This window comes from Asparagus officinalis, chromosome 2, assembly GCF_001876935.1.
Source record: "Asparagus officinalis chromosome 2, Aspof.V1, whole genome shotgun sequence".
NCBI lineage: Eukaryota > Viridiplantae > Streptophyta > Magnoliopsida > Asparagales > Asparagaceae > Asparagus > Asparagus officinalis.
Window position 1 is genome coordinate 9,942,799 of NC_033795.1, and position 23,786 is coordinate 9,966,584.

General features: G+C 34.5%; 1 protein-coding gene across 1 annotated transcript; it reads right to left on the bottom strand.

Moving 5' to 3' along the window:
* LOC109830197 (guanosine nucleotide diphosphate dissociation inhibitor 1-like) lies at window positions 6,384-14,776 on the bottom strand. The gene is made up of 13 exons (XM_020397384.1): window positions 14,611-14,776; window positions 11,751-11,813; window positions 11,494-11,577; window positions 10,828-10,935; window positions 10,550-10,737; window positions 9,154-9,265; window positions 8,541-8,621; window positions 8,109-8,171; window positions 7,884-7,985; window positions 7,295-7,419; window positions 7,015-7,225; window positions 6,785-6,859; window positions 6,384-6,592 (listed from the first exon to the last, which is right to left on the bottom strand). Exons 1-13 carry the CDS (start codon window positions 14,695-14,697, stop codon window positions 6,542-6,544), a joined length of 1,350 nt encoding a protein of 449 aa, XP_020252973.1. The 5' UTR covers window positions 14,698-14,776; the 3' UTR covers window positions 6,384-6,541.

A 23,786-nucleotide genomic window follows, 5' to 3' on the forward strand; every position in this document is an offset into this window, starting at 1 on the left:
GTGCCGCGGCTAAGGCGCGACACCCTGGGGTGCCGCGGCTAAGACGCGGCAGCCTATGGTGCCACGGCTATTATAGGGGGTGCTGTGGTGGTTACAAGGCAGTTATTCGATGATTATTTGAAGCCCACGTGGCGGCATATCAGAAATAGAACGTGTGCTGACGTGGACAAGCAGTTAAACCACGAAAAAGGTGGTTAAAGGACGTGGAAGGACAGTTTCAAACACGAGGGGACATGGGTGTAACTGCCCCTTTAGCCGCGGCAGCCCACACTACCGCGCCAATAGCCGCGACAGTGTTGACTGACGCGGCCAAAGGGCATTTGGTTGGTCAGTTGTCTCGCCCCCATTTCCACTGTTATGCATTCCTACCCCTATAAATACCTCCCTAGACACGAAATAAAGGACAGGGAGAGCAGATTGGAGCATTTTAGAGCAATTCGAAGAAGATCGAGCAAATTAGGGCAGATTGGGGAGAGCAGCTTGGGGCATAGAGACTTGCACTTTTTGATAATTGGAGCAAGAGAGAGAGTCTTCCTTCTTCACAAACATCCTTAAGAAGCTTTTGGTGATTCCTAGAGATCTAATCTCTGACTTGATCTTTAGAAGAGTGAACATCTTACATTGATAAGATATTCGCTTCAAATTTTTACTTCGATAAACGAAGGAAGAATCCCCAAAACCTTCACGATTCAACCATAATCTGTGAATCGGTGGTCCACGGGCTAACGCACCCCCGGTACAGGCAAAGATCCCGCGCAAGCAGCGATCCAAACAACGATCCTGCGTTTGTTTCTAAGGAGCTTGTAATTTGATTTTTTTTGTTGTTGTAAAGAGTAGTTTTACAAAGTACGAAGCTCACTCTTTTGTATTCATTGTAATCGATAAATAGTTATAATGAATTCTACAACAGAACTTATTCCTGACGCAAACAAGCTGGCGACCACAGTGGGAGCCAACGGTCTCGCTGCCGAGACCGTCGTGTCGCAGCCGATCATGAGTCTAGTTGAATCCACGGTCGAATACGAGTTTGACCAAACTAAGTTTGAGGAATATCTCTCATCATCCTCTTCAAGATCTTCATTATCTCGCAAGTACAAGAGGATCTCATCACTGAAGAAGGCTTATACGCCAAAGAAGGCTAAAAGTGAAGACTCTCGCCCAATCGTTGTTGAGGTCTTGCCTCGCAACATTATCCCGGCGACTCCCAAAGCCGGAAGCTCTGCTCATAATGATTCCACCCTAATTAAGGAGTCGTTCGATCGAAGTTCGCCAACTCTGACGAAGAGGGCTCGTCAGAGGCAACGCCAACGCCGCGCTCGCCAAAGAATGGACTATTGTCAAAAGGGCTCGCTCGACCCTCAAAGAACGCATACAAAAACGTCGTGCAAACGCTACTCATGCCCGTGCTCTCTTACAAAGATGAGAAAGGAAGAAGGAAACGGTGGCCAAAGAACCGCCAAAACTCTGCAAAGTTTGGATTCCAAAGTCTGGAGTTATGCAAAATCAGCATTCGGAGCCCGTTAAGACTCCATACCCGCAAGGGAGTGGTTCTAAACGTGTGACTCCCGACATAACCTTGGATCGCTCAAAGACAGTAATAAATTGTCCTGGGAATGCCAACAAGGTTTTACACCGCTAGAAGAAGACGTGTTCGCCAAAAGACATCGTTATGCCTGGGAGGTCATACCAACAGACGATAGGATTTTTTGGCAATCATACCGATGAATCGTACTATCAAGCTGTGGGTTTGAATAAATTTCGAAAGAGGATTATCCTAGAAATAAACTCTCATTGTTCCTGTATACGACTCATTAGAGTAGTACTGTCAGAATGTGACTACGCAAAACAAGAAGTCATCCCACGAAGAGTCTCGGTATTCCACTATCTTTTCACCGAAATGTCAAAGCCTAAGCCGAGACATTTCCGCAAGAGAAGATCAGCTGTCCAAGATGACGAATTCCCTGAAGTCACCATCAACATGGCTGATAAAGGAAAATCTAAGCGGCATTCAAGTGAATCAAATCCCGACTTTTCCCCGAGAGGAAAAGTCAATTCAAGAATTGCCCAACGGATGTCCCGACTCCAATTAAGAGCCATCAGACATAGGGACTACAAGAGAGTGCATGAAGGAAAGTCATCAGATGACGAGCTCTCGGACACTTGTTCTACGATCGCTTCGGATGATACAGTATCTAGCACAGGGCAAACCAGAGAAGTGCTCACAATCACCTCTGATCAGTTCGCTCAAATACTTCAAGAAGCTCTAGCCAAACAACGTGAAGAAATTAGGGCTGAGATGAAGATGGAGATGGAGTTGGCTATTCAACAAATGAGAGAATTGCTAGCTCAACGGTCTCAACTTTCTGAGTCCAGTCAGCGAGCTGAATCCAGCTGCCGCACTCAAAATATTGCAGATGACAGTGATCTGGAAGTGGATGAAGTCATCTTTGCTGATGCACCTCCTAATAACGATAACCCTGGGGGTGGTTCAACGGATCCTCCCAACAACAATATTGGGGGTAGTTCAATCGCACCTCTTAATGATACTGGGGGTGGCCCAATTATTTCTCCTCGATATCACTCAAAGAGAGATGAAGATGAGGACAAGAAAATACAAGACCTTGAAAACAAAGTCAATGCTTTGATGTCCGCTCAGGAAGTAAAGAAGATGGGTATTCCGTATCCCTATCCAAGAGAATGAGATTCAATACCGTACCCGGCAAAGTTCAATCTGATTAACTTCACACCATTTGATGGGAAGAGCTCGCCTACTCAGCACTTGATTTATTTCAAGTCTCATTTGGGCATGATCTCTGGAAGTGAGGCTTTAATGGTCCGGTCATTCGTTGGCACCCTTCGTGGGCCCACCTTCGATTGGTACCGACGTCTCAAGCCAGGGAGCATCAATTGCTGGGATGACATGGAAAGTTTGTTCCTCAGCAATTTCTTCGATGATGACACCGAAGTTTCAATCGGAACCCTTCTGGATGAGAAGCAAAAATACGGAGAGTCAGTCGATAATTTTGTCAAGCGCTTCCGTAACAAGGCAATGAATTGCAGAGATCCTATTACAGAGGAGTTTATCCTGCAAACATGCCACAATAATCTCTCCATCGATGTCCTGGAAACCCTGGGGGTCGTACCATCCAAAACTTGGAAAGATTTGAAAGTGCGCGGTGAACAAGCTGAACACTTTCTTAAAAGAAAGAAAGCTGAGAGAAGCCGACCGACGATATCTGCAATCGCTGGGAATGCGACTTTCGATCCGAAGTTTCAAAAGGAGTATTCTTTCGAAAATGATGAAGCTCCAGCCATATTGAAATACCTCCTCGCCAATGACAAAATCGAGCTACCACCTATTAAAGATCAAGAGGGAGCTAAGAGGACTACGGATCCAAACTACTGTGCATACCACAGAAGGGTTCTTCATTCCACTAAGTTTTGCTTCGGACTCAAAAACAAAATCCAAGCCTTAATTGACTCCGACGTCATAACGGCGAAACAAGCCAAGTAAAGACGACTCTAACTCCATTGGGTACACGAGTATAAACTGTTTCCCCTCACTCCAAAGAGTATACGAGTATAAACTGCTCCTCGATACTCCAACAGGTATATGAGTCAAAACTATTTCCTTTCTTTCACAGGAAATTCCTGGAGAGCACCATGCATGGTACTCTTAAGGATAACCCGATCATGCAGCTGAATATAATGATAAACCCAGTTTCGTAAGGAAAGCTGGGGGTGGATGGTTCATGTAACGGGAAGTTCTCGGAAGAATGCTATATGTGATTTTCTTAGGGATAACCCGATCATTACAAACAAAGTGATAAACACTACATCCCCAAGGTGATTTCCGAATACTCTTTTGCTGAGATGAGATTCGATTACTTCGTTGGATCAATCTTCCCTCACAAAATTCTCATTTGGTCAAACCTTTAAACAGTTAGGACCAAAGCTAAAATCCCCTCTCGATTCCTTTCATGAACGAGAGGTCCACAAATTGAACGATCAAACCTTTAAACAGTTAGGATCGTCTCAAGTCCTCATTTGGTCAAACCTTTAAACAGTTAGGACCAAAGCCAAAATCCCCTCTCGATTTCTTTCATGAACGAGAAGTCCACAAATCGAGCGGTCAAACCTTCCTACAGTTAGGATCATCTCAAAACTCCCGCTTGGTCAAACTTTCTTATAATTAAGACCAAAACCAAAATTCTCTCTCGATTCCTCCAAGGAACGAGAAGTCTACAAATCGAGCGATCAAACCTTCCTACAGTTAGAATCGTCTCAAAACTCCCATTTGGTTAAACCTTTAAACAGTTAGGACCAAAGCCAAAATCCCCTCTCGATTCCTTTCATGAACGAGAGGTCCACAAATCGAACGATCAAACCTTTAAACAGTTAGGATCGTCTCCTCTCGATCCCCTCCATGAACGAGAGGTCCACAACTTGAACGATCAAACCTTTAAACAGTTAGGATCGTCTCGAATTCCCATTTGGTCAAACCTTACTACAGTTAGGACCAAAACCAAAATCCCTTCTCGATTCCTTCAATGAACGAGAAGTCCACAAATCGAGCGGTCAAACCTTCCTACAGTTAGGATCATCTCAAAACTCCCACTTGGTCAAACCTTACTACAGTTAAGACCAAAACCAAAATCCCTTCTCGATTCCTTCAATGAACGAGAGGTCCACAAATTTAACGATCAAACCTTTAAACAGTTAGGATCGTCTCCTCTCGATCCCCTCCATGAACGAGAGGTCCACAACTTGAGCGATCAAACCTTTAAACAGTTAGGATCATATCAAATTCCCACTTGGTCAAACCTTACTACAGTTAGGACCACAACCAAATCTCTTCTCGATTCATTCCACGAACGAGTGGTCCATTTTCAAGTTGAGTAATCAAACCTTATGACAGTTAGGATTATTCAAACCTGTCCAAATTCTCTAAGTGGAGATCCCACTTTGAGTTTTCTTTAGACCAGAAGATAGAATATAAAATCCTTCCTCTCCATCATCGGGTTTATCTCTACCAACAAAAAAGAGACCAGGAGATAGAATATAAAATTCTTCCTCTCCTTCCTCTCCATTGCCCGGTTGAACAAACAAGAGACAAGGAGATAAAATATAAAATTCTTCCTCTCAGATTTCGGGTTTATCGGCCGCCGACCACCCGCCCGCCACCGCCGCTATATAATAGTAACTAACAATGGTGTTTTCAAAACACTTTTGAAAAATAAACACCTTGGCATGATGTTTTTCTAAAAAACACTAAAAAAAATCGTCTTGGTATCCAAACACACCCTAAATAATTAAGAAATAGCTCATTGATTGTTCGTCTCATTAACCAAATATTCAAATTACAGATCTCTACAACATATTTATAAATGAATAGTTTTCAATTATGAATTTAAATGCAAGTTAAAGATCAAATTCTTAAAAAAAATGAAAGTAGTTCTTTAACGAAATAAAAGTATCATCTTAGTTAAGTAGTTTAATACTCATAAACTATATATTATTAATCAAATAAACAGACTATAATATTTGTTAAATATTGTGAATACATTAAAGTTTTTTTTCGAAATTTTGAATTCACAAAATTCAGAGAATGGTGTTTGAATTCGAATTCGAAATTGTTAAAACTAATATAAAATTGTTAAAACTAATTAGATTGGTTTCCCACCATGCCCATATACATAACCAACTGCTCTGTGTAGAAATATACTAGAAGCTCTCACTGTTGATGGCTAATTTAGATGGCACGACCGTCTCCATCCTCAAAGCAATTAGTCCCATATGGGCAACCCTACCCTCTGTTGTAATTTTATTTCAAGATCGAGATTTGAAAAGGATAGCCATAATTTAGTTTTGTGATGCTTTTATTCTATAATAAATTCAAGGGGGGTTTTAGTTTAATTAAAGACAAAGACCTTTGTCCTCTTGTTTGCAAAGTAACAGAAGGTCAATTGATGATTCATGATATCTTGGCTTCTAATGATAATTTAGGGTCGTTGTGGCGCACCGATCCAGGTACGAGGGAAGTTTGTTACATAGATTAAGTTTTAAAATGAGAGAAAATTGCAGATAACCCCCTCATCTATATGTTATCAGCATGTATCGCCTTTCACACATTTTTGTAGAGCGCACATTTTGAGAAGGATAAAATGGCGCATGATCCCCTCTTCCTTATGAATTCGGGGATGGATGTTAAGCGGTACTAAAATAGTTTACAAGTAATGACCGCTAGCAATAGTATAGATGAGGGGAGTTATTGCAGATTTACCCTTTAAATAAAGATCACCCTTCAACATCTCTAACCGCTATGCTGGGGTAATACTATGAAAGGAGAAAAATAAAAATAAAATAAATAAGAAGACTAGAGGTGGGGAAAACTTCCTGTAAGTTGAGAAAAAGAAATTTCTTCAATTCTCCAGACATATTTTTATCATTCTGATTATCTGACACTAATTCAGCTTATAGAACAACAAAAAACAAAAACTTATGAAAATCTCGGTACATAAATAATGCTTGATAAGTCTCTTCATTCCTCAGCGGCTCTTGCAGCACTTAGATCCACGCTAAGGTCAACAGTCTGCAAAAATTAACGTCTCCATTCACTTAGTGGTAAATTGCAGTATATAAATTAGAAAATCTCCAGGATGATTATAGCAGCTGGGTACAAAATGTAGATTATGTCCACTATGACAGTTGAATATAAGACTGCTCATTGGTGATAAATATAAAAAGCTGAAGGGAAATAATGCAGGCTTAATACGCTAATTACCTTTCCAGTAATTTTGGTATACAGTGCAAGAACATCGGTAACGGTCGACTCGAAATGTGTTGTAGCATCATAACTCTGCAGATATCAAGGAATTGTCACAGGCACACATCCAGTTTAAAAAAAAGAGAGGAACAAAAGGAGGAAAATAAAAGAAACTTACAGTCGATATGAAACAATTATCAGATGAAAAAAAAGAGAGGAACAAAAGGAGGAAAATAAAAGAAACTTACAGTCGATATGAAACAATTATCAGATGAGGATTCATTGACAGGTTCAAATCTATCATAGGTATCAAAAAATAATTCATCAACGGCGCCAAGAAGATTGATCCCTGGCCTTAGTTCAGTCTCAGGATGATCGGTCTCAGCTTCAGTTGAGACAAATGCAATGAACTTTCCTTTAGGAGCAACATTATGTGTATAGGAACAGCAGAAAAGATACCTGTCCAGTAGTTGTGTGCATAAGCTCATATCTTAAATTTGTAACATAAAGACATTAGGAGAACTTTACATGTCTGATTTTCTTCCAAGTTGCTTTTGTGGGAGTATAACTTGCACTGAGTGAGAGCCGTCAGTGTTTGGAATAGGATGGCTCATAATAGCAATTGCTCTTGCAACTTTTCCGACCTTCTTAATCTATAAGTAACCATCAAGGAATTTCAAGTGAGCCAAGTGTTTTCAAGGGTTAATTGTGGGTATACCCCTGTAATATCACCAAATTGTGGATAGACCACATGTACTTTTATTGATGCAGTAAACCCCCTGGGCTCTCAACTACATTAGCTTCATGTTAGATTGGGCTTCATAACTTGAATATATGAGCTTCATACACTGATTCACTTACTATATGCACTTGGACAATGATCATTATATATAACTAAGTTAAATGGGAAAAGTAAACGCAGTTTAGGATCCAGGGGCAAGGGGGTCTATCTGCAACAATCAGGGAGTCTATCCACAATTTGACGATAGTACAGGGGGTCTATCTAGTGTCTGCAATTATCTCTATTTTCAAATTTTTGCGTTGTACAATGCTTATAGGTTATATCAAAGTAGACCATTGAAGTAAGAATCATATCACCAGAAGATAGTAAAACTACCTTGTCTTGCAAGTATGAAGGATCACACACAACTTTGTTGCATTTAGCAGTTTCTCCTTCAGATGTAACACCACAAGCTTTTCCCTCTTCATCAAATACTACCTGGAATGTTGAACTCATATATGCTTAAGCATATGAAATGAATTTAAGCATTCGTGGATATCAAATATTCAAATAATCTCATAGAAACCAAGAAATTATGGATAAATTTTGACTATTAAATACCTTGCAACCGGGCTTGTTCAGCATGTATGTACCACCATAAACAGCACTGAGACGAGCAAATGCCTACCAGTTCAAACTCAAAGTGGGTGATAGAAATAGTGAAAATTTTAAGGGTTAATTCTCGATAGGCCCTCTGTACTATTTTGTAATTGTGAGTAGACCCCTTGTAGTTCTATTGTTGTGCAATACCCCGTCTACTATCACCAAAGTGTGGATATGCCCCCTGAGAGAATTTGTTCGTCTCATTTGCCCTCATGAGGTCTATTTGCCAAAAACCAGTTTTCTCTTTCCTCGGGCATAAAAGAGTCAAAGAAATCATTCAGGAGGTCTATCTGCAACAATAGAACAGGGGTCTACTCTCCATTGTGCGATAGAACAGGAGGTCTATCTATAACCCAAAATTTAAAGTAGTTGGTGAGCAAGTTTACCAACCTGAGGGAGTTCTGCTAATCCATACAAAGGATAGATATATGGTGAACCCCCTTGGAATCGTAGCAGGGATTCTGCATAAAGCTATCATCATTTAAAAAAAATTAGTATGCAGATCTCAACTTGATAAGTTATTGAATACAGTTTAAGTTTTCCATTAAAAAACTTTAATTATATTTTCCAACCATTTTTTGTCTCTAAGTGAAATATAGTTGGACTTCAAGAAGTATTTACTCCTCTTATTATTTCTACGAATCTTGAATAAAATAATTATTGAGCAATGTAATTCTGCTTTCAGGGTGACTGGGAAGTAAGAGAATACTGCATATTTCACCATTATACAGGTATATGTATCAATTAAGTCCACTTTAGTGCACAAACTAAAGTTAATTCTACATTCACTGCTGTGTCAGAAACATCTAATTTAATCAAATGTAGAACTTTTGAAAGAAAGCGAAGTCTCAATCGTATGAACTTCTGTTTTTCAATTAGTAAACCAGTGTATCAGCTTCACAAGTCAATGATGAGTTAAGAAATAGGCCATAAACTAGCGAATGCTTTACTTGAATATTAAGTACTTCGAATGCAAAAGGGAAGTTCATGTCGTCAGCGTTACCTTCATCCTCTTTACAGTATCAAGTGCAGGCTCATTTAGATAGGAGTCATCCCTATGAAGTGCCAATGCATGACCAATAAAGCCTATTGTATTGTCATCCAGACCATATTTTCTGGCCAGGAAAAAAGTCAAAATGGGATCAGGTCATCAGTCTGAGGCAACTAGTTCAATAATGACACTGGTATTTAACAATAGATAGTTCAATTGACTCTTCGACGAAATGAAAATTATTAATAATTGTTTGGAAGAGTACAATCTTATGAAACAAAAGACCACTATTTGCATGTTTTTAAATAAAAAATGAGATTTTCCTGGAAGAGTACAATCTTATGAAACAAAAGACCACTATTTGCATGTTTTTAAATAAAAAATGAGATTTTCCTTGCGTAGTAGTTCACTATCATATAGCCGTCCACTATTTGCATGTTTTTAAATAAAAAATGAGATTTTCCTTGCGTAGTAGTTCACTATCATATAGCCGTGAAATTTATTGAATATAGCATATATTGGTAGCTGTAAGTATGTGCATTAAAATAACAAATATCATAAGGAAAGGTACCGGAAGTAAGCTAAATAATACAGTTTTGAATACTCAATGTTAAATCTGGAAATATAATACAGATAAAGAACCATGTACAAGATAAAGAAATACAAGATAATATAGATCACATTAAGGATACACAAAGGGAATATATATCACATGAAAATATAAGTTTATATTTGTAGTAAAGCTTCTAGCATATATATATAGAACCATGTACAAGATAAAGAAATACAAGATAATATAGATCACATTAAGGATACACAAAGGGAATATATATCACATGAAAATATAAGTTTATATTTGTAGTAAAGCTTCTAGCATATATATATAGAACCATGTACAAGATAAAGAAATACAAGATAATATAGATCACATTAAGGATACACAAAGGGAATATATATCACATGAAAATATAAGTTTATATTTGTAGTAAAGCTTCTAGCATATATATATAGAACCATGTACAAGATAAAGAAATACAAGATAATATAGATCACATTAAGGATACACAAAGGGAATATATATCACATGAAAATATAAGTTTATATTTGTAGTAAAGCTTCTAGCATATATATATAGAACCATGTACAAGATAAAGAAATACAAGATAATATAGATCACATTAAGGATACACAAAGGGAATATATATCACATGAAAATATAAGTTTATATTTGTAGTAAAGCTTCTAGCATATATATATAGAACCATGTACAAGATAAAGAAATACAAGATAATATAGATCACATTAAGGATACACAAAGGGAATATATATCACATGAAAATATAAGTTTATATTTGTAGTAAAGCTTCTAGCATATATATATAGAACCATGTACAAGATAAAGAAATACAAGATAATATAGATCACATTAAGGATACACAAAGGGACTCTATGGAGGTCCAATCCCCCATGTGTTTTTGGATCGTTTTCATTGAATTCTTGAACATAAACAAAGAACTTCCGAGCTCTTCGTTTCTCAAACAATCCCATCAATGGAGATTTAAGAGCCTCCATATCAGTTGCAGGAACCTTATGGATCTGTTCCAATGAGAAAAGAACTAACAAATTACTACAAATGAATATGAAAAACTACTAAACACTAAAAAGCTAAAAAGGAAAGAAAACTACCTTTCCTTTACTGAAGACATAGCTTCCATCTACCGCTTTGAAAGACAAATATTTTGTAACATTTGTGTGAATGAGAACACGAACCAAGGTGCCATTAGCCATCATGAACTAGCCACACAAACATTCTTTACTGAGTTAAGAGGTTTTGTGACTTTGCATGCAATACTATAATAATGAACTGAAAGCACAACACATATATAGCTTTCTACTAGGAGCACAATTGATAGATAATTTGATCAAGAAAGTATCTAACTGACCCATCTTTAATAGAGACTAGGGCCATAAAGACCTTAAAATAAATATTACTGAATGTGTGTCAGCTAGTTTGTTATAGAAGTGTAATTTAATTTCCCAGTCCAATCACTTTCAGCACAGAGAAACTTCTTTTTTGTTTCAGAATTTTATAGCAAAAAAATGGGAAGAAGTTAATTTAAGATACAACGCAAATGTTTGAATAAGTCAAAATCCTATTGTTAGCGTAAGCAAAATTAAGGGAGAAAGGAGCGAGGCACAACATATGCAACATATATGAACCATCTTCATTGAAACAAAAAAGTCACTGAATGCACCTAACAGTCAATAGTATATTGCTTCTGAGGTAATGGTTGTTCAATCCCAGCATTCCATTCCAAAGGAATATGCAACAAAAAGAGATGAATATAATACCTTGGGAATCATGTCAACGTTGTAATCTCTGCTAGAGCCTAACTGTGCTGGAGGTTTATCATTTCCTCTGAACCTTGTCCAAAGCTGTAGAATAAAGGATGCCTCAGAGCAGAAAATAAATAATATTTTTATAAACCAGCAACAGATTATGCTTCAGAATCTGAGTTGGATTAAAAATCATAGAGATAAGGTAGCATATATCAACAAAATATCAAAATATGTTTAGTCACTTTAGGTAATAAAGTTCGTTTCCTTGCCTGATTGAGATTGAGTGATGTTGATTCCCCACCATAATAATCATTTTTGTCCATATGCAAGACCTGATGTATAATGATAATCGAAAAATTCAATATAATCGCAAAATTCAATATCAGGATGAGCAATTACCAAATCAGTTTGCTGCACTCATATCACAGAGAAATTTTAACTTTCGTAAAGGGTAACTGTCCAATCACATGAATTACACACTACCATAGCCAGAAAATTACGTAGTTGCAATGATAAAAATCACTTTCCTACCGTTCTTCTGCATCGGCATAATTATATGGAAAAAATATTGCTGTTTTGAAGCAGGAAAGCAAAAAAAAAAGTTCTATGAGAAGAAACTTCGCGATCCATATAAAAACCATATAAAATTTACACCCTACAAAAGAACATCAGTGTAGACCAATAAAACTGTCAGGAACCATCGATGACTGTCTGTATTCCGTTTTGCACATGGGGCAAGGCTAAATATATGCCTCTAATTTCATTCTCATGGCAATAAACAGAGCTAAACTACAATTAAGTTTCGAGAAAACTTTTAATGGTTTTAAACCAAAAAATTAGACCTACAGAGCAAACTTCTACTTAACTAGAAAAACAAAGGGAAACCGCAGCAAAGAGCATGGTAGGAAATGAGAGCCAACCTGAGCAGTATATTTGGCCAATTCAATCTGTACTAAACAAGTGTATCTTGATGAAAAATTAATGTGGTTTGAGGACTCTTTATAAATGCACCAAATAGTCCTAAAATGAATGATATTTCAATAATACAAGAAATGAGACAACTTAGTTCATGGTTAAATTGAATTCATATTAGACAATTCTCTTCCATGGATGTTTTGGGGGCATAAAGAGGATAATGGCTGCTGTGGATCATCCATTTCGATAGTCCATTCCTAGTTTACGGAAAGGCCAGTGTCGATAGATGAAAAGTGATCTCCTTACACTAGATGTAGATAGATGAAAAATACAAGTTACTAGCAGGATTACCGATGCATAAAATAATTGTAAACTTAATGATTTCAGTATTAAACAAATTAGACTTGGATCAGGTTAAACAAACTCTAAAGACTCAAAGCCATATCATTTTTTCTTATACACTCGCATTTTAGACCAAAAAGTCCAAAAGTATGGTTTGATCGTGAAATAAAACTTAAGAGATTGACAGTGAAATGTGATAAGGTGATAAGGTAAATTTTCTTCCTATGACCAGTGACTCCTGTTTCCTTAAACACAGAAACACAACCACATGCATATCCACATTAAACGAAAACTTAAAAATACCCAGATACTGTCATTGAATAAAGGCAAATAGTCTCATCTTAAGTTGATAAAAAAATAATTTATTTTTAGAAATTTAATGAACTAGATGTGCTGGCTAAAAAAACCTCCACTCTATGGAAAGAAAAAAGAAATCATGTAACAAAATAAAAGAAGAAAACCATACTAAGGATAAGGTCGATACTCAACAACATACCCGGGACCCCTATTCTAGCTAAATATGATCATGTAATGCATCTGGATTAAGAAGCAAGGTTCATGTTAGCTTCAGCCTACGCCGTGGACAGATACACGCAATATAGTAATCAGATGTACTTAGTCTTATCTTTGTGCTTGTTTTGGCTTCATTGTCCCCTCATTAATGGGGAGGAAAAAACAGGTTGGTATACTCCATATTTATTTGAGGAAAAAATGATTATAATAAAATGGGAGTTAAAATGAATTTATGAGTACATTATATTCAGAACATGTTAAAACAAAGAATTGATGCAGCATTGCTGCAATTTATTTGCATCGAAGGGCCTGAAAAGAATAGGGAATACTCAGCAAAATATGATTACAAGTTAGCAGAGAAGAGGTTCCATGTGCGATTAGTTGAATAAAAGTACTAAATAGTATTTATTTTTGCAACAACAACCATCATAGTTACAATTACTAAAATGTCTGGACTCCTCTTATAAAGAAGATTCTCCACTATGGAGTGTCCTTACCCGACGACGTTGAACACAATCAAACCTAGATCCAGATCTCAAAATTAGTAAAATCAAACAGAACCTTTAATATACCATAGAGAGAAAATGAAAAAACAAAGACGACGAATACTCACTCAGTATCCAATGTCACATTAAGTAACCAAACCAAACCAAATTTCAACATGCTAAAGATAGAAAAATTGAGCAAAAATGAAACAGTCTATTCCAATTCAATGCAATGTCCTTACATCCAACTATCAGGCAACTTCACTGATCTAAATAGAAACAACCCCGTCTGATAAATTCCTGCAATATACAATATCTGAAGACAACTTTGCTGATTGATCTTGAATTCTAATGAGACAATGACAAACAATACTCATCCAAAATCCAATTTTACTGTAAGTACAAATTCAAATTTTCAACATGTTGGAGATGAAAATTTTAAGCAGAAATGAGCGATTCTATACCAATTCAATCCAATGTTACGACCACCCAGTCATTAGATTCAGAGCACAGTCAGTATTAAATCAATAGTAGATCAAAACAAAAAGAACCCATTTGTTAAATCCCTTCAAAATACAACTTCATGAATAAAGCCAATAATTAAAAAGAAAATAACAAGCAACGCCTTATCAGAATCAACATCAAAGGGACTGATGTAAACAAAACCCAATATCCAATTTTGCATCTAGAGATACCAAATTTAAACTTCGATAATAATATTTAAGAAATTAAAGATTTTATCGAAAACTTAGGGTGGATCTCGAAAGATATGAAAGATAAATTCTTTAGCGGGTCTATTGATAGAAATTAATCGTTTATTCCCAGATGCTAATCGCATAAAAATGCATCAATTTAAGAATTAAAGAAAGGACACCTTAAGGCCATCGACAGAGAGAAGGCCACTGAGAATGCACTCCTTGAGCCCAGTCCCCAGCACGATCACATCATACTCTTGATCCATGGCGATTGAGAGCTAGAGAGAGAGAGAGAGAGAGAGAGAGAGAGAGAGAGAGAGAGAGATGATGATGATGATGAGATTAGTATTGGATTTTATTTATAAGGATGGGAAACAGAGCATATATGCTTGAGTCTAGTTATGAAGTTAAGAATATGTGCTTTCTCGACATTAGTCCCTTCGTAAATCATAAATTGTTGAAATTGCAGGTAGGTCCCTAAATTATTATACCTTGTTCCCGTTACTCTTAATTGAAGGGATTAATTTGAAACTAACTTATAAGAATTTGACTACATAATAGTAATTCCAGCTAATTAGGGGAGTAATGTTGAGATAATGTATAAGAATCGGGGAACATATGATAATTTAAGTGATTTGAGGGGCTAATTTGAAAATATTACAAAGTGGAGGGTCTAATTAGGAAGAACCCAAGAATTATGTATCCATCTAATATAGTTTATCTTCGCATATCATATCATTTCATATATATATATAGTTCATCTTATATTGTTATCCTAATCTATTCTAATTTTTCTATCTTCTTTGAATTTATAATTAAATGATTTATCCTCTCCATAATGAGACTTAACATGTTATTGGATAAAGAAGATACGTTTGATATAAGGAAAAAATATGTCAAGGCCCTAAAATAAAAAAGCTATTGTGACAAGGCCCCCCATATTATTTTTTGTGTGACAAAGCCCCAAACACATGAAATACTTGTGTTTCAGCCCTTATTTACCTTTCCAACGCAGCACAGTGAGAAAGTTTTTTCCAAATTCCAAAACTACCCCCTCTCTCTCTCTCTCTCTCTCTCAACGCTAAGGTCTCCAATCATCCACGCATCATCTCCTCCTCTACAAGCTGCTAGAAAACATAAGAGGGACTCAAGATCGCGTCGGGCGCGTGCCGTCCTACAGAAGATCCGGGCCTCTCGTCCTTCGCTGTAACCTGAGGGCCTTTGACATCCTCACCCAGCTGCCCGGACATCGAAGCAGATCGCCTCAAAGAGCGTTCGCTACCTCGTAAGGCGGAGCGGCGGCCGCGAAGCTCTTGGTGTGCTGCAGTTAGGGGAGAGGAGGAGGGGGAGGGGGCTTCGGTCGACCTCGAGGAGGATGACGCTGCAACTAAAGTGGACGGGGCGACGAAGCTAGGGTGGAGGATTCCTCCGCGTCGGCAACCGGCCCGTCGATCGGTGGTGAGTCACACAAGGCTTGCCCTGGGCAGCTGCCCAGGGCAAGAAAGTTTCTAATCATCTGTGATTTTTTCATGGTTTTTGTTTTGGATGGTGTGAGCAAGTGATTTATAGGTGCAGGTTCATGGCGTAACCCACTTTCCTATGTTTATATCTGTGTGTTTGATTCTTGTGGCTCTTTTGTGCCCTGCACACCAGTTATTTGTCATTTTGCTTCACTGAAGTAATAAGATTAGTATTACACATAAACATGTGAAATTTTGTTTGGGAGTCTTGAGATTCTGTGGTATGACCAATGTAAGTCTATGTCCCTAGGATCGTTGTTCATTATATATGAGAAGAAAAAATCATTTGTTTTGTTGTGCCCATTTGTTACTTTGAGAATTTGCTACTAGTTTTCTCTTTTGGGCAAGATTGTGTTTTGCAATGGCTTAGAATTTTTATTTTACTAAGTTTTTTATCAGCTGACGTTACCTTTGTGAATCCAGTGTTGTAACATTTATAACATCTAAAAGCTCCAGCCGATAATTGTGCTATTTATCTAACCATATGGTTTGGTTGTCTCTTATTTGTGGCAAAATAAGTAAAAATTTGATTAATATTAAATCACATGAGAACGTAGAATGTCTGTCAAATCACATGATCAGTAAGAACATGATCAGCAAGAACATGACATGTATCCTATGTTAACTTTAACTGGTACATGTTAACTTTCATCATTATATGTTAACTCTCCTCGTAACATGTTAACTTTCAGCTGAACATGTTAACAATCATCATAATATGTTAACTTTCACTGTTACATGTTAACTTTCATAATATTATGTTAACTTTCTTCATAACATGCTAACTTTTTCTCAGAATGGTTACTTTTTCTCAACTTATGAATGTGTTGTGTTTTGAGAGAAGCTTGTTTTTGTAATGGATAGGCATATACCAATGAACTGGAGAACAAGATCTCACGACATGAAGAAGAGAACGATATTACATTCTGCGCCGCCACCAGAACCAAAGCACCAACTGTGACGATCAAGCTCAGCTTCTTTCTAAAGATTGCCTGTATACTAAAATTTGTACATTTGCATGGAGATTGAAGTGGTTTTTGTAAGATATTTGTATAAGAAAACATGTCTGAACTTGTGAGAACTTATATATTAATGATAAATCATCTTGAGAGACTTTCAGTCTTTCAAACACATCAAATTTTAGTTCAAAAAAACTTGTTATGAAGAAAGTTAACATATTATTATGAAAGTTAACATATTATTATAAAAGTTAACATGTAACAGTGAAAGTTAACATATTATGATGAAAGTTAACATGTTCAGCTGAAAGTTAACATGTTACGAGGAGAGTTAACATATAATGATGAAAGTTAACATGTAACAATTACAGTTAACATATTAGGATGAAAGTTAACATCTTCAGATTAAAGTTAACATGTTATGAAGAAAGTTGACATGTTCACGTGAAAAATAACTTATTCAGCTGAAAGATAACATAGTCGAAAAAAAACAAAAAAAGATAAGCTGCTTTTAAAACTTCTAACAGGTGATATTGCTTGAGTACACAATATGATTATTCTTACAAATTCACAAATTACAACTTCTATGAAACACAAACAAACTTGCGAGATCTGATTACATCCCTATCATCGATGGAACCATCCAGTCAAAGACCCTCCTCGCAAACCCCACCCTCCCACACCTGGAATACATCCTTATCATCACATTCTTAATATAAACATCCTCATCGAGCCTCTCCCTTCTCACCATTTCCCTCAATTCATTGGCCTCTCATAGCCTCCGAGATACAACCCATCACATTCAAGAAAGTGGGTCTACTGGGTCTAATCCCAACGTCCATCATTCTCCGAAAAAGGGACAACGACATCGCAGGTTTTCCATTAAGGGCGTTGGCGTCGATGATAGATGTCCAAGAAACAACATTTCTCATCCTTTGAGACATTTGATCGAACAGGAGTTGTGCAGCCTCCAAATGACCACATTTTGAGTAGAAGGAGATGAGTGAGTTAGTGATGAACATGTCGGAATCGAGGTTGATTTTCACCATCAATACATTCAAACAATCAAACGAAATCGAACAGGAGTTGGGCAGCGTCCAAATGGCCACTTTTGGTATATTAGCTTCAAATATCAATCACCACAAGAAACAACCTAATACAATCAAACGAAATCAACAGGGCAAATCAACAACCTGACAAAATAAAAAAAAGGTTGATTTTCACCATCAATACAATTTGATGAAGGAAAGCAGCAAAACCCAATAACAGTAACCAAAGCATTCGACAAATAAGATGACACGACGAGAGAGAGACGTCACCTAAATTAAATCAAGCTTTGCGCCTGAGACGCTTCCTCAGCTTCTTTAGCTTGTGCTTGTTCATCTTCCTCTTCCTCTTCTTCTTCTTCGCACTATCAGCCCACATTGTCGGACCTCCGCCATCACCATGGTCTTCATCGGAGCCCATATTGGTGTCGTATAGGCCGAGCCCATGAAGAGAAATTGGGTCCAGAGTAAAGCAATGAGGAAAAGATCGGTAAAATGTTTTAGGGTCTGGATTTGGGTTTGAGTCAGGGTTTTGGTGAAGGAACGGGGAAAATGGGGGATTTGAGAGATGGGTTTTGTTGAGGGATGTGAGGAGTCTAAATGGAGGAGAGGTGAATGATTATTTTCACTTTCTTGCCGCTCCGCTACTGTCGGCCACCTCGGTCTTTTCCTCAGTTATCTCTGTGGTGGCTGAAGCTGATGCTGGAGCTGCGACCTCCTCCGATGATGGGGCAACGATTTCTGGCGTCTTGGCCTCCACCGTTTCTGGTGCCGAAGCGGCAACCTCCTCCAAGACCTCATAGGAGAAGAAGAAGAAGAAAATGGGAAGGGGTATTTTCGGGAGCTTTTGTGATTAAATTCTGGGATAGTGTGAAAAGAGGCCTAATCACTTTTTTTTGTTTTAGGGTTGAAGGACATGAGAAAAACAATAAGGGGCTGGGTCACAACAACTTATATTTTTGGGACCTCGACACATTTTTCCCTTGATATAATTTAAATCTTTTACTTATTTTATTTTGAAGAGAAATCTAAAAATATATATATTAGCCAACACCTAAAAGTTTTTGGACCTTGTAAAAAATATCCTCCAAGTTTTTAAATTATAAAAACAACCCTACAAATTCAAAATTTTATTAAAACATCTTGAAAATTATAAATTTTATTTATTTTAATTCAATGAGAAATCTAAAAAATATATGCTAGCTAAAAAATAAAATTTTTTGATATTGGAAAAAGTATCTTGTAAGTTCTGAAAAATGCAAAAATATATGCTAGCTAAAAAATAAAAGTTTTTGACATTGGAGAAAGTATCTTGTAAGTTCTGAAAATGCAAAAACACTCCTAAAATTTCAAAATTTATAAAAAATACTTTGAAAATTTTAAACCTATAAACACACTAAAAACCTACAAATAATACAAACAACCCTAAAAATTTATAGAATTTGCAATAAACACTCTAAACCTTTTACAAATTATAAGATAAAACCCTCAAGATTGTAAAATTTATAAAACTCCTAATATATTTTAACCTAACAGTACATTGAAAATATAGGAGTTATAATTATCTCCTGCATAATTTATAATTTATAGAAAACACCCTTAAAGTTTCAAAAATTACAAACAAACACTCAAAATTTAAAATTTATAAAAAAATCCCTGAGAATTTCAAACTCATTAGTAAATTAAAAATATAGGAATTATAAATAGTCTATAAACAATTTATAATATGTAGAAAAGGCATATACGTTTAAAAATTTATAAAAACCCTTAATATTCATAATTTACAAAAAAAACACCATGAGAATTTCTAACTTATATACACTAAAATGAATATACAAAATTACTAGCAACTCCTAGAAAATAAAAAAATTATAAAAAATATCATACTCCCTTTAAAAGTATATGTTTAGGAAAAACTTTTCATAATCGATGTTACCCATAACTTTTTTAAAAAGAACACAACTAATTGAAAATTTATTAGATTTGAAATTTACAAAAAAAAACAAACTTAAAGTTTAGTACATTACAAATTAACCCTCAAAAGTTTGAAAATTTTTAACGATTTTTTGTAGTTTCTTGATTTTAATGTAATTTTTAATAATTTTGTGTATTTGTAAATTATAAAAGTTTAGGGTGTTTGTTTTTATAATTTTTAAAATTTTTGAGGGTGTTTCTTTTATAGTTTTCTAAATTTTCATTGTGTTTTTAGTGTAATGCATAGATACATTAATTAATGATGATATTGAAGAGTAATTTGTTCTTAAGATGTATTAGACTATAGTTAAGTGCGTACATCACCATTCGTAGGCAGTATAGTTTATACATACAAAAATTTTCAGACAATCTATACAGTGATTAAAATAATTTTGATTTTAATATACTATTTTTTATAAATTATATTTAATGTGAACCCACCATATGATTTTGACTGTGGTCATTATAATTTTAATACATTTAATCGATTGACTATATAGGTATATAGACCATAGATTACTTTACTTTCTCGCATGAACTAATATTAAGCACTTAATAATTTAAGTTATTGCTTTTAAATTTAATATAAAGAGGAGCTTTAATAACATTTATTTATTTACCTACAAGATAATACAATTTCAATTCCTATTTTTACTTAAGATTTATTTCTTGGTTACACGTATCAAATTAGTAACTAAAATAATAATTATTTATGCTTAAATTATGATGATTGTAGTTGGTCACTCACAATGAAATTTTTATAAAGATATATACCTTATTTTCTGTAGCTATCTGCATTGCTCATGTATATTTTATAAATTAGTTGTTAATTTGACATATTAAATTACTTTTCCTTTGTAGAAATTTTTTCTTTGACTTTTGAATTGTGTAATCACTATGTCACCATTCTAGCATAGAAATAACATCATTCTAAATGGCTTCAAGCCAATGTTTAAGTTGAACTGAAGTATATACTATTGCTACTATGTGTATATATTTTTTAAGAAAATAATATCGATACATTTTAAACAGAAAATAATATTCTAACCTCTCATATTATAAAAATAAAATATAGCTAATTAAGTGACTAGCAAAAAAGAACTTTCATTAGAAAAGTGTGAATAATAAGATAAAGAGGAAAGGTAATGATATTGTCAACAGTATTACCAATAGCAAACTACAATGTAAATTTAACCTATTTTGTGGAGCCCAATTACTAGCTATAAGCATCGAAGGTTTCCATATATATAATTTATTAAAAATGATATATAATCTTATATAATAAAATTTATTAAATATTAAATAGTAATATCATTGTAAATGAGCAATTACAAAGATGTTAGGGACTAACATGTATGTATTTAAGATTTCGGGACGAATATCTTAATAACCTGTTTATGTAAGCACGCCCACTTTGTCACCTATTATATTCACTTTTCTCCTTGCACATTCTCCACCAATTTTGTTGTCACATTCGGAGAGAAAAAGAATTCATGTCGGTGAGGTCTTCTCTCCCTCTATCCCTCGATCTCATATTTTTTAAAATTAGTTTCTTTAATTCTTTTTTAATGATTTCTTAGATCCATTTTATGCTTCATTTTGTGAGGTGTCTAGTTAGATTCAATTTAAATATACTTTTATTTCAATCATTATTTTTCCTATTTATTGATCAATTAATCACTAGAATGTTTAGGTATTTTCGCCCATTTCATATTTTAAATTAATAGTTTATTTTAGAGAATTTTTAAAAAGTTTACTTTTTAAAAATATTAGAAAAATCAACTGTTTCCCATAATAATTAACAAAATTGACCTCTTTATTCCACACCATCAAGACTACAAATAAGAGGTCAATTTTGTAAAAAAAACATCTTTAAAATACATGGAATTAATAGTCCCGTGCATTTAGAGAACATTAATTACAAAAGTAATTAAAGTCAGAAAATATACGGACTACCACTCTTGCATATTTTGTAGTAAGAACCAGAAAATACATGAAACTATTGTATATGTCATATATACAATATAATTGCTCCATGCAAGTGAGTTATAATAGCATTTTCCATTCATATTGTTTGGGGTAAGATTTGATAGGGATCTTGCATCAAAGAATTTTTTTATATTTAAAGTACATGGCAAAATATATCATAACATCCCTGCTCTAATTTTACAAGAAAATAATTCTTCATACATTTAGTTTTACTTCTATGGTAAGGAGAATGAGCTATAAAATTGAATGAGAATATTATATAATGTAAATTGGAGTGAAATTATAACTAAAAGTTAATGTGAATATGAGTCAAACACCAACTAAAAGTTTAATGAACATATTACAAGTAAATTCATATGACAAATTCCTTTACAAATTGAATGATCACCAATCTTTTAAAGATTTCAAGACACTAATAAACAAAGATATAGTACTAGATCAATGTGTTTATAACTCACAAATAGTAGATCACGTGGCGACAATCTAGGTTGAAGGAAACAATGATAATATTTTATTTGAAAGGGATATTATTGAGTTGATGATCAATCCTGCAAAAAACTTTATTTTCTCTTTTTTATTCTATTTTTATCAATCCATGTACATTTCATGTGCAATCCAACTAGTACTTTCTTTAAAAGCAGGAGTTTAAAAAAAATTTCCTTCGTCAATATTACCCTGCACTTTTTTAAATATTTTATTTAAATATTAATCTATCATAATCATAATTATATCATATCTTAATCCCACATGAATTACCTAGAGCTCAATAATAAAAAAAAAAGATTAATAAATTACATAAAATGTTACAACAATAATAAAAAACCCAAAACGTTTTAAAAAGTACACAAAATACTCTCAAATATTCAAAACTACACAAAACATCATCACATATCAAAACTTAAAATAATAAACATGAAATTCGGAAATTAACAGTATTCTCTAAAGAATTTTAAATTTATAATTAACATCCTCAATATTTTAAAAATTATAAAAACACTCTCAAAAGTTTATCATAATCATGTATATTTAAAAAAATTTAAAATATTACTCTATAACTTTTTAGAATATCAAACAACTAACAAGATATTTCAAAGAGAATATCAACTATATTTGAAAATATATGAACACAAAATTAATCTATTTTTTAAATATTCTCAAAATATTTAAAATCTAGATACATTGACAAATATGAACCATTTTCTTGGAAATTAACAGTATCCTTTAAAAACACGAGTTCGAAAATTTTTTTTCTTGGTCAATATTACCCTTCACTTTTTAAAATATTTTATTTAAAATATTAATCTATCATAATCATAATTATATCCTATTTTAATCTCACGTGAATTACCTAGAGCTCAATAATTAAAAAAAATTAATAAGTTACATAAAATATTACAACAATAATAAAAAAACCCAAAAAGTTTTAAAAATTACACAAAATACTCTCACATATTCAAAATTATACAAAACATCATCACATATCAAAATTTAAAATAACAAACATGAAATTCGCAAATTAACATTATCCTCTAAAGAATTTTAAATTTATAATTAACATGCTCAGAATTTTAAAAATTATAGAAACACCCTCAAAAGTTTATCATATACTTCCTTTAAAAGTACGAGTTCAGGAAAATCTTTCCTTGATCAATATTACCCTTCACTTTTTTAAATATTTTATTTAAATCTTAATCTATCATAATCATTATATCCTATCTTAATCCCACGTGAATTACCTATAGCTTCATAATTAAAAAAATAAGATTAATAAGTTACATAAAACAAGGTCTATGATATTAGTTAGGGCTTATTGACTATGTACATGCAACTCATTAATTAGTTAAATAAACTATCAAGAGATGATACA